This window comes from Trematomus bernacchii, unplaced genomic scaffold (assembly GCF_902827165.1).
Source record: "Trematomus bernacchii unplaced genomic scaffold, fTreBer1.1, whole genome shotgun sequence".
Classification (NCBI taxonomy): Eukaryota; Metazoa; Chordata; class Actinopteri; order Perciformes; family Nototheniidae; genus Trematomus; species Trematomus bernacchii.
This window is the reverse complement of record NW_022987641.1, coordinates 7,080,055-7,099,340: the sequence shown is the minus strand read 5'-3', so window position 1 is coordinate 7,099,340 and position 19,286 is coordinate 7,080,055. Positions and strand designations below refer to the sequence as shown.

General features: G+C 38.4%; 1 protein-coding gene across 1 annotated transcript; it reads left to right on the top strand.

The window, feature by feature from the left end:
- Positions 1-636: 636 nt before the first annotated feature.
- prkcq (protein kinase C, theta) lies at positions 637-17,940 on the top strand. Its single transcript, XM_034133545.1, has 18 exons — positions 637-713; positions 4,699-5,013; positions 8,452-8,651; positions 10,001-10,061; positions 11,943-12,117; positions 12,195-12,226; positions 12,325-12,410; positions 12,808-12,937; positions 13,347-13,456; positions 13,761-13,887; positions 13,984-14,144; positions 14,600-14,773; positions 14,853-14,944; positions 15,357-15,419; positions 15,502-15,640; positions 15,896-16,084; positions 16,265-16,393; positions 16,963-17,940. Exons 2-18 carry the CDS (start codon positions 4,896-4,898, stop codon positions 17,119-17,121), a joined length of 2,145 nt encoding a protein of 714 aa, XP_033989436.1. The 5' UTR covers positions 637-713; positions 4,699-4,895; the 3' UTR covers positions 17,122-17,940.
- The last annotated feature ends 1,346 nt before the right edge of the window (positions 17,941-19,286 follow it).

Genomic DNA, 19,286 nt, shown 5'->3' with positions numbered 1-19,286 from the left:
TTGTTTTTTCGTTTCATAAAGAAGTTTCACTTTGTATGTGGGTGGATAGATCAATGTGGCGTTCAAGTGTCCTCGGAAATTGCAAATTCTGAATCAGGATTTGCTACAGCACAAAAAACATTGAGACTAAAGGGAAACTAAATGTGTAGAAGTAAAATAGCAAGGAGATATAGCTGGAATTAGGCTTGGAAAATGTGCAATAGGAATATTTATACCTGAATGCATCATCGACAGACAACCCCCTGCCTGAGAAATTGCAGAATCAACTTAATTGTTTAATAAATAAAGCCTTTTATTTATGCGAGCACATCATTTTATTTCCAACATCTCTTACCGTTTTTTTTATATTACTTTGTATCTTTTATATATAACTTTGCCATATTTCATTTTTCAAATTGTATTACTATTGTCAAATTGTTTTCATCATTATAGTACAGACATGTTTCCCATGTTAAAGTTTATTTGTAATATTATAATTATAGTTTTTTATTGTTATTATAATACTTCCCGCCTCTTTAAAAGAGTCCTGTAAAACAAACCAACTCAGAAGTCTCTCTCTGTGACAGTTGGGTCCAAGTATTCCCAATATCCCTACAGTCTTTGAACGCCTCATGCATGACGGTTAAATGCACCGTCTCTCTTGCAGTGTGAGCAGTGATCGGATGGAGAGCAGCTTCAGTTTGCCAACATTAAACTTCAGTGTGCTTTTACAGGTTAGTACTCCTCTTTTGAACAGCTCCACAAAGTTTCTACTCATTTTAACTGAACTAGTCCTGCTATTGACCGAATCCAAGACATGTTTAGTGTGGGTGTTGTAAAATATAGCATGTATGAAAAGACTTTCACACTGTGGTAAGAACAAAAAAATACGAGTGGCTGCATGTGTCTTTGACATTTACTTATTGGTCTATTACAGGGTGAGAGTCACTATTTCAGTTCTCTCAGTTGCTTTTTGTCGTGAGACCGACAGTGGGAGATTGGTTATTAGGCAAATAAGAAACTCAGAAGTGATGATGATAATATGTGTATATAATGTTGTGAATGGATTTCTTTTTTTACTACATTTTCTGTGAGGTATGGTACATTTAGATCCTACAGTATATTTAAGTAAAAGTACCGCGATGTAAAAATGCTTCATAAAGTCCTACATTTAAAACCTTCCTTCAACTATGAAGGTTTTCAGCTACATGTTACTTACATTTCAAAAGTTAAAGTACTCATTGTGCAACACAATGACCCCAACAATTTACATTTAGGAAGGTACAAAGTGCGATATGTACCTCTTAAATACAGTCAGGCATACTGCAGGTGTTTCTAATTCATATCATAAGTACAGTATAATATACAGTATAGTACTTGAGCAAATGTAATGACTTCTTTTGCAGCCTTTCAAATACACGTTGGCATTTTAATGTTGATGCTGGTTGAAAGCAAACTCATAACTACTTTATGAAACAGATTGCATTGTGTTTTATTACCTGATCATATGTGTAAAATTAGACTCTGAATATGAACTATTGTTGTCAAATACTGTCAATGTAGTGGAGTGAAAAAGTCATGTTTCCCAATTAAATGTAATGAAGTAGAAGGAAAAGTACTGTATACATTGAAATACTCAAAAATCACATCAAAATGAAAGGCAAGTAATTGGCTACATTTCAGCCTTGCAGATACAGTTTGCATTTTAGCAGCATTTCAAAAGCTTTTTGGTTGGAAAAAACCTACAAATTACAAGTCTGTAATAAGGAATGATGTCTTGCAAATTGTTTTGTGTCTAAAAAGTAACTACAGTTTTAGTGGCATAGAAAAGTACAATATAACCCTATAAAATGTTGTGGAAGTGACATCTAAGTACTTTAGAAAATACTTTTAGTTACAAATCAAAAAGAAATTGTGCAGCAGCTACAGCAACAACAAGACTATCTTTTAAGCTGAAAAACTAGACTTAGAGATACAAATAGTTGAATGGCCTCTCTTTACTGTGCCTTTTTGATGCTGCTAGCATGCTATTTCTTAATGAAGGCTGCTCAGGGTCTGCTTTGTGTGGACTTTGTTCTCTCTTTGAATGAGTGACCACTTCAGGGACACTCGGAGCTATAGTCAAAGGCTTCTGTCACACACATGGACCTCCTGTCAACAACAACAAACACCCCCTCCTTCCCTGACTACTTCAAAAAGCTCACACACACACACACACACACACACACACACACACACACACACACACACACACACACACACACACACACACACACACACACACACACACACACACACACACACACACACACACACACACACACACACACACACACACACACACACACACACACACACACACACACACACACACACACACACACACACACACACACACACACACACACACACACACACACACACACACACACACACACACACACACACACACACACACACTCTTTGTGCTTTGATGGCACCCGGTACACAGGGGTGAGGTGGGAGGCTCGTTTGACTTTAACCTCCCTCATGAAAGCTTTTTTGAAAGGTCACACTCCTGCCTGACCTTCCCTGTATCTCCATCTGTGTGTTTGAGGATGGGTGGGGTGGCATTAAAGCACCCATGGGTGGGTCGCAGTAAAGCAAATCCACCTTTTAAAATGGCACCCTGATGCCTGCACACATAAAAGTGTGTGACAGCTCCTGTTCAATGTTAAATAACCCAGATTGGCCCACTAGATCATTAAGGTGTATACAAATAGCCAGTGTGCGTGTCCTCATGTGTTGAAAAGCACATTAGACTTTAGTTTGAGCTGCTGTTTCTCAGCTTGTTTGAACAATGACCGCTCTGTGTTGGTTCTCACTAAATCCTCTTACATTTAAAGTACTTCATGAGGAAGAAAGAGACCATAGATGCTGTACTCACATTAGGATCAACTCTAAAGCTATACAGTATGTGGCTGTTTATGAAACTATTCACTTTATATTGTAAATTATGCAAGCTTTTAAAGACATATTGATCCTCTGCTTCAAATCTGTGCTATATGTTAACATCAATGACCCAAACAAGTATGTAAACAAGTATTTTAAAGAGTGGATATAAGTAACATTTCTGCATTTATTTTGTTAGGTTTGTGTATTTGCACTATCTTAGATGTTTCCAACCATTTTCAGAGAAACCTGTTATCTTAATTAAGGTAAAGTGCGTTTCATTTGGTCCCCTGTAATGGTGACATATTCACTTAGATATCATAAATTCACATTTTAGTTAATTTTCAGCCACACTTTAAGAAGAATCTGTTCAGATCTTGGTGGTTTTTATCTATAATTTACCAGATGAAGGATTTAATTTGTTAGACATATGGATCTTAAGTTAGCAGAGAAGCTGAGCAAACGTGCAACAACTGGGCATCAATGTATGCTTTTTCACCATTTAGACTTTTACAAAGTAATCAAACAAGATGGAGAGATGATGCTAATCATGTACTGACTTCTATTCGTGTTTCACAAGCATTTTGCTGTTCTCTGACTTGCATCTCAAAGTGTAGAGCAGCCGTGTTTTTTTTAAATGTTTCCAATCTAATGTTTGCAACAGCCCCACCACAAAAATGAAAAATAAAAAGCGTTAAGAGAGTCAGGAAGTGTGGTTACATCGTCAAAGCTGAAGCACCGGAAGATGTTCTCCTGCTGCAGTTAACACTTTACAACAGGTTCGAGCTGCACCTCTGCACATTTAAATGTTCCAAATGTGTGTGTGTGTGTGTGTGTGCAAGCTTACTCTTAATGACTTGGTAACAAAAATGTAGGACATTGCTTTAGAAAAAAATGACCTCACTTAACCATACTAACATGCAAATAAAACATTTTTAGTTTTGTTGCGGTTTAACACATCTCCATGTTAAAATGATGAAATAACAAGTAAAATATTCCATGTTGAGAAATCTACCCACTGTACTAAAACATCTTATTCATTCAATGTGACTGTGTGTCGTTCCCATGACACACAGACTCAGGGTCAGTGAAGTAAGTAGAGTGAAGAAGGAGATGACTCGCTGCTCCTGATCATCACAAAGTTTTGCGGACTCAGGCCCATGCGGTCACGTATTCCTGATCTGCGTTTAGTATTTCAGCTCTATTAATAGTCAGCCTCCTCTCCACCACACACACACACGCACACACACACACACAAACACACACCTCTCTTTGGCAGGCCTCATATATCACATCGACCGTCACCAAGACTTTGCCACCAGCAAATCTGCTGCAGAGGAGGCAACACAAGTAGTTACTGTAGTTAATCACACAAGATAATTCTTTTCAATGATTCTTTTTAAATGTTCCCAAGGTTTGTAAGTGCTGACAGCTGCTTTTTTACGTCTCCTGAAGGTATGTGTAGTTTTATTTCAGCTTGTTTATTATCTTTCTCTTGCTTTCGAGGAGTGAACAAGGCTCCTCAAACATTTTCCTGTCACTACATAACACACATTTGATTTGATTTTCTGATGTGTTGGAGAAGTTTGCTGATTTTGTCAAAATATTTTTTTATTTAATTCTAAAATGGAGCAAATTTCTCGACACCCATTTTCCCCAGGATGAATAAAAGGTCCTGATTCTGATTTGAGAGCCAGCTGTAGCACAACAAGTTGAAACTCACTTCAGAGTTTGCTCGTGTGGTTACGAGTGATGTAATATCTCTTTCTCTGTGTCTTTCTCTCACAGGTAGTTTAAAGCATCAAGGGCGGAAAAACAGAAACACCTCCTCCTCTGCCTCCTCCTCCTCTTATCTTTACTCTGGTGAAAAAGGGGCAGTCTGCGAGGAAAGGAGGTTTTACAGCGCGAACAGAAGCCCTCAGATATCATCTTTGAAACTGTTTACTGGAGGTTGTTTGGATATTTGAGCGTAAAAAGCTGCAGCCATGTCTCCTTTCCTGCGGATTGGGTTCTCCAAGTTTGAGATGGATCCGGGCCTGGCCTACCACGAGGAGGTGCTGAACCCGTACTGTGCCGTTTACATGAAGGAGGCCGTCGACACAGGTGAGGGACTGCTGGGTTGATTTTCCATTTTGAGGAATATATAAGTTATGTGTAACGTAAACAATAAAATGTTGGGTTGTTAGATATGTGGCTCTTGCTCATCAGTTTTTAACCTCTGGGTCAAAGCTTTTTGTACATTAATGTGAAAGTTGGACTGCCTATAACAGATTGATTCAACTTTAATTCCAGCTCATGAAAGCTGAAACATTTGCACCATATGTTCACTGGCTCTTTCTCTGACAAACATGAATTCCCCTTCAACTCGGGAAGAGATGAATTTAATGTCCAGTAAGCACTTGGGTGTTTTTGGATCAATATAAAAATGTGGAAGTAGTAACCCTATATTAGACTATAACAATGCAAAATGTGGCATAAGGCAAAGTATGACTTTCAATCTCATTGATAGTCTCTGGAGAATCAGCTTTTTCACTTTCAGTTTATTTTTGTAAATGTAGCTTATAAGCCCCTAAAGCTGAGTACGTTTACATTTGTATAGATATATATAATGTAACACTAGGAGATGTGAGGTATAGGATGGCAGGCTCAAAGAGATAAAGATAGAACTGTAAAGGCGTGTCTGCATACATCTTTTAAAAGTTCATTCATTTTTCAATATCTTCATTGCAGTTGTTGAATGTCACATCTTTGGGAAACTTCCCAGAGAGTGATAACAGACTCGGAGCAGATATCTTTGTTCTGCATTCGGTTATCTTTATCCGCTGGTGGATATGAGTGCATTATAGAGTTAAAAACAGAGAGGGAGGAAAGAGGAGGGCTCTGAAGTTTCTTTTCCTCCCTGAAACCACAAGACTGAGCCCAGAGAGGCCCGGTTAATATCATGTACACTCTACTCTGTCACTGCAGGGACCGTTCACCTTACTTTCATGTCACACTAAGTTAGATACAAATCTGTTTCCATGCCTGAATGACACATGAGCAAGCAATACAACTTAAAGGGGGAAATATGGAATAACCTGATACTGCTCATTTACTGCCATAATGCCATAATAATGTAAACATGAGCTACATTTAGGTGAAAATGTACTATCAATTATTGTTGAACATGATTATTGATGCTTTAGTGAACTCATTATGTTACTGTTATAGCTGGTAAACTGAAAGATGTTTCTACTTTATATATTGTGAGTATCTTAACCTTCAATATATTCATATATCATAATGTATTAGTTGATCAAACATATACTATTTGCCTCCAAAATGTAGTGCAGAAGAAGTATAGAGTAGCATCAAATGGAAATACTCAGGTAAAGTACAGGAACAGAAAAACTGTTCAAATCGCACAGGCAGGCCAAAAAAGAACACACACACAAATCGTTTTTCCCATCGGGCACTGCGGCGGATTCATCTTCAAATACAAGTGATGGAAGAAACAGATTTTTCTATGAAGTCATGTACAAAGTAAAGAGTGTTTGAGGCGCTTTATATCTTTTCTGGACCAAATTCAGACTGCAACATTCAAAATTATCATGGGGTTGTTTTTAAGGCAAGTGTCATAATTAGCAGTTAGCACTTTCTAACTTATCTGCTTTTTTTTAATCCAGTTTAATGAACATTTTTAAGGTTTATATAGATTGTTGTTTATATTGAATATTACAAATATTCATCTATTCAATGTTTACTCTTAAATGAAATAGCGTATATGACATCACATTTATAGAATCAAGTCAATCTTGTTGTAGGTTTTACTACAACAAGCCTTGGTTTAGTTGTTCTTAAGGGGGTCTTTTAATGCCAAGTGTACTTCATTCATAATACCACAAGCTTGGTAATTCTCTCTTATGAGGATTTTGCGTAAATTATAGCTATTTATACCAGAGCTGTTTTGAAAGGCAGATGCAATAACTTTAAATGTATACGATTTTAAAGTCTCCAATAAACATACTTAATCAAACACCAACAGATCATAGATAATCTGCTAAAAATGTGCTTTCCTTTCTAAATTGTGAGGTGTCCTTGAAAAATGTAAACTCTTTTAAAGCGGCAAAGACCTGAGAGTACACTTCAACCTAAATGCTACTGTGGCACGTTTTCACAGAAAAACACAGGAACTGACTAACACCAAAACATGTCACCTCTCTTTTTGCCGCGAGGTAACTTTCTTTGAAGCTGGTGTAGACTATGTGAGAAAACACGGTGTGCTTTTATCAGACGGCAGCTGGCGATGAGCCGATGATGGAGAAGGCTGCAGATCACTTTAGGGGTAGAAAGCTGAGCGGGCTTCATTTGGAGGCAGCAGCATGGCAAGTGGCCGTTATGCAAGTGGATATATGTGATGATATTGCAGAGGAAAATCAGCAGATGTCAATTATTTCCTGGTATATTACCAGAAGTGTTTAGGCCATGTGATATGATTTAATCCCTCAAAACTGTGACGCTACTGTATAATCATAAAGAGCGGCAAAATGTTTACATAACTTCATTGGGATCATTTTGACTGATATTGTGATAACGATACAGGACATATTAACCCATTGTTCTAATTATAATGATCAAATATAGTAAAATTATTATGTACTGCAAACCAAATGTGTTACCCATTATGACACTTTGCATAAGATTACCATATTTGAATGGAAATAAATCATATGTATCTACTTTTAAATGACATATTATCTAATCCCCAGAGATTGAAACACTGTACATTCATCCGTTTTCCCAGGGATTAATTCCTGGTGTTGGTTTTCCATCTGGCGGGAAATCTTCTCCATTTTCTAGATGTTAACATTTCAAATGTTTATGTTAAATCCTTAAAGGATCCGGCTGGAGATATTTTACATTTTTGTTATTTCCAACCTGTGATTTCAGCCGGAAGCCAATTTGTTCTTTCTGAAGATGTACAATCTCTAAAAAAAAAAAGTAATAAATTCATACATTCACTATTTAAAAAGTGCTTGATAATATTATAAATCAGCATTATCTTGTTTACAGAAGACCTTACTTAAACAGAAATAAGAAAAGGGGATTTTTTTGGGGACTATTTTCATTGGCGGATTAATACAAATTGGTTCTCTAGTGATTATTTTGGGCAGCAGGATATGTTTAGCATTTTCCAATAATTTAATTATCAATGTTTTGATGTAATGTACAGTGTTGTAAGCATTAGGACACAATAAAAGGCCATTGTGCTGATGAATGGCAAATGTTAATGACTAATTAAATCACCTTTACCATGAGGTCAGCATATTTTAAATACCGATTTAAAAAAGGCAAGACACTCTAAAACTCCTCCAGTGAATGACAATTTTTGTAGGACATTTATTTGTTTTTCGCACAGGATTTTTAGATATTTATTGGAATCAAAGTAAGTAAAAAGTGAAAATCTCTAAAATATCTTATCTTTTGTCTGTTATTAACAAAAAGTAAAGAACCTGCACAATTAAGTAGCTTCTTTCTCATTATTCCTTTTTGTTTTTCCAGAGAAGGGCCAAGTGCACAAGCAGAAGAAGCCCACCATGTACCCCCCATGGAGCACCACGTTCGATGCCCACATCCACCCCGGGCGCATCATGCACGTGATGGTGAAGGACCGCACGGCCGAGCTCAAGTCCGAGGCCACCGTGGCACTGGACTCTCTGGCAACGCAGTGCAAGAAGGAGAACGGCAAGCTGGAGACCTGGGTGAGTGTTCACATTAGCATTTCAATATATATTAAAAACTCTCATGGTGTGATGGAGAATACCGTGTGTGTGTGTGTGTGTGTGTGTGTGTGTGTGTGTGTGTGTGTGTGTGTGTGTGTGTGTGTGTGTGTGTGTGTGTGTGTGTGTGTGTGTGTGTGTGTGTGTGTGTGTGTGTGTGTGTGTGTGTGTGTGTGTGTGTGTGTGTGTGTGTGTGTGTGTGTGTTTTTTTTCCTGGACCAGCTGTTTGGCAACTCCAGCTAAAAATCCAGATGGGTTTACTCAATTTCGAGTCAAATTAGCAAATGTTAGAAGTGGTAATCCGTCTTTTATTCATTAACAAAATGAACAAATGGGCTTTTTTTAAACTACATTCATTATGCGTTTTATGAGAGTAATACCAGGAAAAGCATAAGCAAAAATAATAACATTTCTGATTAGATGAACCTGTGCCTCTCCTCCTATGATGTATTAAATATCTGCAGTTAAAGAAGTCTATGTTGTACCCTTGAATGGGATTTTATAGTGTTGGATCCCTTTAAATGTACAGAATGGGATTAGGTGGGTTTTTTCTTGTGTTGTGCAACAAGCTCTGTTTTAGTAATCCCAACTAAATCCTTTTTAGAATACATAACACCAGATCATTCATATACCAAGATATAATGTGTTTAAACTAATACAATAATAATGACAATCCAATAAAAAAGTTAAGGAGACATTTTCTATTTGGAATGAAAATAATGAGCACGAATTATTAATCCTAGAGCAGTTGTTTCTTAGTTTGGCCTCTTGCAAGGTTAACCACAGAAGCTCTTATTTCAATTATTGAAAACTGTTAATGTGTCTTCCTCCTTTATAGTCCTCCCAAAGTGTCAAACATGCTTTATTAAGATGTTAAAAAGTAAATAAATTAAGTGTTTATAGTCTCCAGTTTAATTCCAGCTGGGGATCATTGTTCATTTCCAGTCATCTATCTAATGAGAGCAAATATGTCCCAAAAGGCCCTTCTTCCTACTTTAGTCTGGGTAACATCTTTAATTATAAGCACGTTAAGCCGTCCCTGCTAATGTTTATAATCCACTTCTTCCTGGATTTATTTTTTAAATGACTCACTTATCATTTCTTTCCCTGAAAAGACTTTGCATTGGGTGGATAAATCAAACCAAATATTCAGATTTCCTCCCCACTCTGGTCCTCTACGTCTGTTTGAGTTAGAATATTACATTGTACATTTAATGCGTCAACATCCCTCCCTTTGCCATTTAAAACATATTTATAATCTGTATGATCTAATTCTGTCCTGATATGCTGCTTTTAGTCACATGTTTCTGTTCTTCTTGGATTCGTGTCAGCTGGAGCTGAAGCCACAGGGCCGCCTGCTGATGGAGGCCAAATATTATCTGGAGAAAACTGGTGAGTCATTAACACTTATATAACTCCACCTGCTGCCCCTCAAACTACAATATACTGCAACACTCTGGGGTTACCTATCATCTGCAACCAAATTCATATGTGTTGAAACGATGAAATCACATTTCTAAACAAAATCAGTCAAACTGAAAGTGAAAATAAAAGATAGTCATCTTAATGCTCGGAAATGATAAAGTTGTAGTGTGAAAAAGGAAATGCTTTTTAATCCTTAACGCTTAGAATGATCTGCTGTGGTCTTCAGTTTACTTACGTTTTTTTTTAAGCCAAACTATGTATTGCTGAAGTCACTGGCTAATGCCAGTTAATTGTGTGAAATATATACAGTTGAATCACTCTAAAGTTATTTTAGAAAGTAGACCACACTACCCACATTTTTCTAATTAAGAAGAAGAACCTTTGAGTCCCTTCCCACTGCGTGCGTGCGGTGCAATGGGGCTTTACTGACATTAACACCAACCAAATGCTTGAGAAGTCACTAAGAACTAAAGGAAGGAGTCATCTCATGTTTTCTAAGAATAGACCGTGCTAATAGGAAATCGCTGCTCAGAACAACAGGTGGTAAGGCAGCTGCTACACAGAGACAATTTCATCTATGGCACTTCCTCCTGAACTCCATAAACACTTAATCATCTTACATGATTGATTATCTTATATTGCACATATATAAGACATATGGACCACGCCCCCCTGCAGGAGAGGGGAGCGTGCTTTGTGATCAGCTGCTGGGCTGTCAGAAGAGGGGGAGAAAAAGAGATCTCCGTCTTACGTGTTTTATTCTTATATGATTATATAGAGTCGTTATTCATTTGTTTTAAAGCTCAATAAATAACAAAGAAGACCTTTGACCGGCACTTTTCTAATTTTGTCCGGATGATTTAAACTTTAACGGACATGTTGACCGGCGAAAAAAAATCGAACTGAAACTCTGCCGCACGGTCCCTTCGTTCCTTGGAAGAGGCGGAGAGGTGGGTGTTTGTCATCTGCTGGTGGACTAACCGGAGAGAATTACAGTGCTTGCCTCGACGGGGAGGGATTGCATTGAATTACAGCAGCGGGAGCAAACGCTTGCCTCGGGGAGGGAGAAAAAGAGCCACAGTGGAGAATAAACAGAAGGGCAACCATGGCAACCATGCAAGGGAAGTCTTCTTCGCTGCTTTTGTGGCAGACTACAGCGCCACTTACAGGCCTGGCATATGTACTACAGCGTCTCCAGCGCTTTCGAGCGGCAATGGCCGGCCGTGGCCCAACCCCACATTCCCCTGATAGGTGGAGAGTTGGCCATATAGGCGGAGCTCCTCGTTCCTGACCTCAGAGAATTTTCAAATCTGTATCAGTCTGTATCAGATCCGTTGCAGCCCCGTTTTTAGAGATTTGGGTATGGAGGAAAAGAGAGAGGGTTGTATTTTCTGACACTTGGTGAGTTCCCTGACACACCGGGGACACATATTCATGTATAAAAGACGTACAAAAGTGCATTTTGCATGATAGGTCCCCTTTAAGATATTCATTGCTATCAGGATGTTAAGAGCATTCCATGGAATATAACAAAAAGTGTATCTCGAGCCGGTTTCTCAAACTTACCTACCCCACCTTTAAGTTGTCAAAAACTAATTGTAAAAACTCTTTCCATCTTTTATATTAAACTGCAGCATTTACATCAGCAACAGAGAATTTTTTTGCATATGAGACGGTTTAAACAAAATGAAACTCACAAAACTCTCATAAATCCACAAAAGGTGAGAAATAGAAACTTAGGTGTAAAACCTTCTTTCCAGTAAACAATAACTCCTGCGAAAGCTGAGCTCTACCAAATGTGTTTTCATGTTTTATCGTTTATACACAAGGTTACATGATGTGTTTCAGATGCTGCAGGCCAGCCTGAGGAAGAGTCGGGACAAATGAGAGAGGGTCTGTTCGCCCTGCATCAGCGGCGAGGGGCCATCAAACAAGCCAAAGTTCACGTTGTCAAATGTCACGAGTTCAGCGCCACCTTTTTCCCTCAACCCACCTTCTGCTCCGTCTGCAAAGAGTTTGTCTGGTACGAAAACTATCATCGACAAATGATCATGTTTTGCATTATAATGACTAATTTTCTCCTGTTTTTTTCCACCGCAGGGGTCTAAACAAGCAGGGGTACCAGTGCAGACGTGAGTGTCAGATGAATATTTTCCACTGATGTATTGGAAGTTTAACGGTGCCTTTTTTCAACCCCTTAATGTCCAACTGTCATTTTCGTTTTTTACAGAGTGCAACGCAGCTATTCACAAAAAATGCATAGACAAGGTTATCGCCAAATGCACTGGTTCAGCCATCAACAGCAAAGAAACAATGGTGAGTATCTGCCTCACACTCATCATTTCACATAAATGCTCTTATGTCATAGCGTCGGAGCAGTCACACTAAAAGACTTGTGGTTATACTGCTTACTAATCACCTCATACAGAGGAATCATTACGCCACACATGTCTCATCTCATTCGCTGCTTTTATCTTTTGACTCACTTCCTCCTCAGCCACATGCCTGCTGAGTTCATACGCATGAAACCAAAAGATAATACTAAACCCTTGTTGTAATACGCAGTGTAAGAAGAACAGACCTGCCCCCCTCTGTTTAGGGACAGGAAGTGTTCTCTATATTTTAAAATAAAAATTGCACTACAGGCAAGAAAGTATGTATTTTGTGCCAGGGCCTCCATGCTGAGCTGTATGATGTGATGTGTGTCCTGCAGATCCACAAGGAGCGCTTCAAGATCGACATGCCGCACAGGTTTAGAGTGTACAACTACAAAAGTCCAACGTTCTGTGAACACTGCGGTACTCTGCTCTGGGGGCTCGCCAAGCAGGGGCTCAAATGTGAGGGTGAGGGGCGGAAGATTTAACATTTCTGTGGATTCATTACTAATTTATGTTTTGTAGACACACCATCGACTTTCTTTGTGTTACTACAACTGATTAAACTAATGGAACACTTGCCTAGTAAACACATGTTGTTTGTTGCTCGATTTGTCTTTCCTTTATGACCTAGAAGGTTACTACATATAGGGTAACTTATAATAAATGTTATTCATGATGGTAAAAGAGCTAGAAATACCAACTACAGAAGCAGATATTTTTAACAAACAAAATTAGTACCAGAAAAGTGATTTCCTCTGTAGCATCACACAATTTAAATTGGAGGTAGAATCAGTGCCATAGCCATCGTAAATACAAAACGTCCTCAAAAAGGCATGTTTTTATCTGCGGTGGTAATTCTGTGTTTTCTGTGCAGAATGCTGCATGAACGTCCATCATAAATGCCAGAAGAAAGTAGCCAACCTATGCGGGATCAACCAGAAACTCATGGCTGAAGCTCTGGCCATGATCGAGACTAAACAGCAGGTGAGACACACTAAACCTCTGCAATTTCAAAACATTTTCATGTGTACATTTTGAACTGCCTACATTATAGGGAATAATGGAGATATATATATATATGAAACGGCCACCATTTTCGGTTGAAGCGAATGTTTTGCAAGATAAAAACACAATTCCAAAACTTTTTTAGTTTTGGAATTGATAATGTTAAACCTTCTTCAATAAACCTTACTTTTGGAATCTTTGCAAACTTTTGTAAAGGCTGTTTTCAGCGGCCTTTCCACCAACATGTTTGACTTTAAATCTCAGTCCTACCTTTTGCCTTCAGGCCAGAAGCTCCAGGGACACTGAAACTGAAATCATCGGCAGAGAGGGTCCAGTCAGTGTCGACCAGCCGGGGGTTATCAGAGCTCCGTCTGGGTTAGTAACGTCCACAGCTACACCTGCAAACAAAGGTACATTAGTTTCAAAAACCTGCACCCTGTCCTTTATTCTCGATAGTTTTTGTAATATAACGCATATATTCCCCATTCCTGCTTCCTGACCTGAAGAGATGCAGGGTGTTTCATGGGAAGGACCGGCAGACAGGAGCTTCACTGAGGCGCTGAAAGAAGAAGAGCCTCTGTACGCCGTCCCAAAGAAGGACCAACCCAGATTCACCGTCAATGACTTCGTTCTGCACAAGATGCTCGGGAAAGGCAGCTTCGGCAAGGTACAGCATCTGATTCAAAGAAAAGCTAATGCACACAGGGGGATTTACAGCAGAACTCAGCAAAAAGCATCATTCCAGCACTCTTCTCAAACTATAAGACTTAGTATCTGCCAGACACTCATTAAGTAAGTATTTCAGCATTATTAATGGTATGTTTCTAAGTAATAATAACTTGTTATAGCTATGCGCCATAACAAACGACACATTTAGGGGAATACTTTTTCCATATGTCATCAGTGATATTTTAGTTATTCGCATTAATTTAAAGCTTTCATACATGACATTATGACACATTTTGGGCAACCCTTACTGCCGCTAGTTTCCACAGTAAACCAACAACTTGTTGCTTTAATGTCAGTGGGAGGCAGTAATCACAAAGGTGTTTCAGAAGCGTGAGTGTCAAAGAAAATATAACTGTCCAGCCGCAGCAGTTTTAACTAATCTTTCTGTTACAGGTATTTTTAGCCGAGCTGAAGAGAAGTGGGCAGTTTTACGCAGTGAAGGCTCTGAAGAAGGACGTGGTGCTGATGGACGATGACGTGGAATGCACCATGGTGGAGAGGAGGGTCCTTTCTTTAGCCTGGGAAAACCCTTTTCTCACACACCTTTACTGCACCTTCCAGACCAAGGTAACACCAAGGAACACTTGGATTCATCTGTACATTTACTACAGTCACACATCTGACCTTCCTGCATTTGTTTATCCAGGAAAACCTGTTCTTTGTCATGGAGTATCTGAACGGAGGGGATCTCATGTTCCATATCCAGAGCTGCCACAAATTTGATTTGCACAGAGCCACGTATGTATCCCGGCAATATGCTAAATTTGTTAAGATGCCCAACTTAGATCTGTGCTGTTTGGTTGGGATGCTTTGCTTGCTTTTAACCCTAACCCTTGGCAGGAGTTTGTAGTGAATACACATGTGAATGTTTTCAGAATTGCAAATTCACTTACTATCAATACTTAGTAGGGATGTCACAGTACCCAACATTTTGTAGTCGATACAAATACCATTTAAATTCCAAGATTCTCAATACTTATTTAATACCATGTCAAAAATCCCCCCCCAAACTAACAGCCTGCTGGTAATGGCTTACTAAATCATTCATTTAGCAGGCAGTAAGCAGTACATACTGATTGAGTATGTAGGAGGCAAGACTAAACTAACATCCCACATTTTTTTCCTCGCTACCATTTATATTTTTCCACAGATTCTATGGAGCAGAAATCATCTGTGGGCTTCAGTTCCTGCACTCCAGAGGAATCATTTACAGGTAAATGTTCAGTAAAAGCTAGAAACAGAACTGAACCTGATGAAAAAACTGTTGGTGCTCATATCTTGCTGCTCCTCTGCAGGGATCTGAAGCTGGATAATGTGCTGCTGGACTCTGAAGGTCACATAAAGATTGCAGACTTTGGCATGTGTAAGGAGAACATGCAGAGCGACACCGTGACCTCCACCTTCTGTGGGACGCCTGACTACATCGCTCCTGAGGTGATCACACACACTAAATATTTACATTTACATAAGACTATATATTAATGGGCAAACCAACACTAGCAGATGTACCTTAAGTGGTAATTCACTTTAAGCATTTTCCAAAAGTGTTATCCTACCAAGCACAGATAATGTAATATTACTTCACCAAGGAAAAGATCTATGGGTATCAGACTGCATGTAGAATGTTTCGAACGCAAATCAAAAAAAGCTACACTGCATGTTTGTAACCTTTATGTAATTATATATCAGATACTGCTGGGTCAGAAGTATAACAGCTCAGCAGACTGGTGGTCATTCGGGGTTCTGCTCTACGAGATGCTGATCGGACACTCTCCATTTCACGGCCAAGACGAAGAGGAGCTGTTTCAGTCTATACGGACCGACAACCCCTTTTATCCCCACTGGCTCTCCAAAGACTCCAAAGACCTTCTGATCAAGGTCAGACGTGTGTGTTTCAAACGTTGTACTAGGGGTACTAAAGCAGTACATTTATACAAGCAAAACATTCCTTGACTCACACATTCAGTGTGGCCGGATTTACACAAGTTAGGTGCTTTTTCTTTGTAGAAAAACGTTTTAAACTGCTTGTTTGTAACCTTGGTTTTGTTTGTGCCGCAGCTGTTTGTGAGGGAGCCTGAGGAGCGCCTTGGACTGAAGGGAAACATCCGACAGCACAAGTTCTTTAGCAGCACCGACTGGAACAACCTGGAACAACGCAAGGTGGCACCGCCCTTCAAGCCAACTATAGTAAGTGCAATCACATGCTCTCACTTTTTCATTTACATTTGAAGGGCCTGATTTTTGCTAGGAAGCATGGTAGCTAAATATATTTACCTACTTTTAAAGTGAAGAATAGGGCTGCAACTAGAGTTAGTAAATATGAACCAGGATAAGCCAACACTTACAATATTCAAAATCTAAGATGATATCAAGTAGCATATCAGAATATCAATATAATATTGATGTATTGCCTAGCCCTAGCTGCTCTAACGATCATTGTCATTATCCTTTTTAGTGATTATTTCACTACTTTAAGAGGGCACATACTGTACACTGAAAGGATGTTAACAGTTCATCTTTGCATGTAAACCTTAAATAAAAATGTATAAAGTGTTTTTTAGGATACAATACTGTAATAGAAAGGTTATTTTGCGATACAATACTGTATAAATATTTTGTAATACTCCTATTCTCATCTAATGACCAACATATTGAGTTAAATTTATTATATATATAGTCCAATAGTTAAGGATAAATAATACTTTCAATTGGTGTATATTGTTTGTATTTACACATTTTCTCTTCCACTCTGACAGTCATCCCCCAGTGACTGCAGTAACTTTGACAAAGAGTTTATCAACGAGAAGCCACGACTGTCTTGTGCCGACCGTACGCTCATCAACAGCGTTGATCAGACGATGTTCAAGAACTTCTCCTTCGTGAACCCGGGGATGGCCCGCCCGGCAGCACGCTGAGCACTGGACAAAACAACCTACTACATTACAAACAAGCCGCTCACACACAACCAGCACTTACTGAAACTGAAATGGACTGCAGAGACTTTAGACTGTGAATGTCACAAAACCCAACTGTATCTGTAATTATGATGATAACCACTAAAGGGTGTGTCCTTAGTGTAAGGCACAGACATGGCTAATATGACAGTATATGTGTCTTAACTCTTAAGTCTCTCCATTTAAAATAGTGTTAAAATAAAACAAAAATATCCACAAAAAGCCTTTGGTAATCTCATCTTCTGGTATCAGACAAAGAGGCCCAGAACACATACCAAGAAGTCCGTTATACTCACACACAATTCATCAAGTGGCATATACTGTATATCACCTATACATCTTGCCTTTGCGCTCATGAAGGTGTGTTTCTAAATAAAAATGTGTTGTAAAAATCTTACGGAGCTTCGTAGTAATATGTGAGGGTAAAGTTCTTAAAAGAAAAGCATACAAAACATGTGTTACAGATAATTAGTGTTATTGTTTTCTTTCCTGTCTTATTCCCTAGCCTGATGAGTATTTTACCTCCATGTTCGATACAGATGTTAGAAATGTGTTGTGTAAATAAATGTAACGTCATTCTGTCGATATACTGGACTGTCAGTTGGATGGATATCCGTTAGTGTGTAGCAGGATTTAGTTTACATGTATTTTCTTATTGAACCTCAGCAGTTTTATTGATGCTATATTTTGGATCAGGTACTTAGATCAGCTGCATACTGTAGTTGTTATTGTTCTATTCATTGTGAATCATGTGTAATAAAATATGTGAGGTTTTTTGTATACTGTTGTTTGTTTCGTTTATGACTTAACAAAATGTGAAGGGTATGTATAAAGATATACTGAGAGTTGAGGTGGAAGAATAACCACGTCAGGTTTTCCAATTTACTTGCACAAATTAATTAAATGCTAGTAAAATAAGCAAGTGGTGAGGAGAATTTCATCACTCACCACTAGCCTTTTTTTAACCCCTTATTATAACCATGGGAAGCTTAAGCAAGGGATGCTTACTGCGTTTAGTGGTTAGCAGAAGTATTCAATGTGAACCTGTTAGCCAAACGTATGTTTCGGACATATGAAACTAGCCTAAAAATTACAATATGGAGAATGTGTAGCCTCTGCAGCCACAATGAAGGCCAACTACCATGTAGCCTCTCTGATCCAGTTTAACTTTGACATAATGATAAATCAACATTTGAATGTATTTATTTTTGAAAAACTTGCAGTGCAGTTCACCCCCAGTTTGTACATTGCATGTTACTTTACTAGCCGATTTTATATTTAAATGCGTGTGATGCTAACCGTTAGCTAACGGCTAAATTATTTTTTGGGAGATACATTAAAATAAAGTCCTAATTTGAGGAAAAAACTGAAAACACTTACGGCAGTTTTGAATACTTTTCCACATTCCTGCAATACTCTTCTGGCCATTTCGAAGGAAAACCATCCCACTCTTTGTACAAGTAAAGCCTTTAAACTTTTTTCACAAGATGTGGCTGCTTAATTGCTAATGTAAACAAAGATGGCAACCGGAAGTGACATGTCCATCGTTGCGCACTAATCTTTCCTTTTAAGCCATGCAGGAACATTTAAAAGGTTACTAAGATAGTTAACTACATGTATTTGACATGAACATTGTATAACATTAAAGAGACAATTGTTATAGATAAAATGGTAGTAGAAATGTTTTAATATTAAAATCTAATATCTTAATCTCCATTTTAAATTGTATATACACATTGTCAGATTGTCCTTTGCTCTGTGTTTAATGAGTCATTTATGATGTTTCTTTTTTTTTTTTTTTAAATGTCAATAAAAAGAGTTTGGCTCATATTTGTCCTCAAGAAAAAAATATAAAAATATTGTTGAGTCAAATTAAATCTAAGAATAGATAAAAGAATAGGAGCACGATGCTGTGATCGGTTGGTATTGCTTCTCCAAAACATGAAATGACTGACCATACAGGGAATTTTCCATGTGGTTACCAGACTGGATGGCATAAGCTTATGGTATGTTCCAGAGTAAGAGTGCGTTCTGTTTGGTGAGACAATAATGAATATAAAGGAAATCAACATGGAGGTGTCCTTTGAAATGTTGTGCAGGTGTATTTTATGTAATGCGACTTGACA

What these genes read in the sequence shown, in the direction of transcription:
- prkcq (XM_034133545.1), top strand. Translation starts at nt 4,896, where the DNA reads ATGTCTCCTTTCCTGCGGATTGGGTTCTCCAAGTTTGAGATGGATCCG. An exon ending in GGAAAGGCAGCTTCGGCAAG is followed by an intron (nt 14,145 to 14,599) that starts GTACAGCATCTG and finishes TTTCTGTTACAG; the next exon opens with GTATTTTTAGCCGAGCTGAA. An exon ending in ACTGCACCTTCCAGACCAAG is followed by an intron (nt 14,774 to 14,852) that starts GTAACACCAAGG and finishes TTGTTTATCCAG; the next exon opens with GAAAACCTGTTCTTTGTCAT.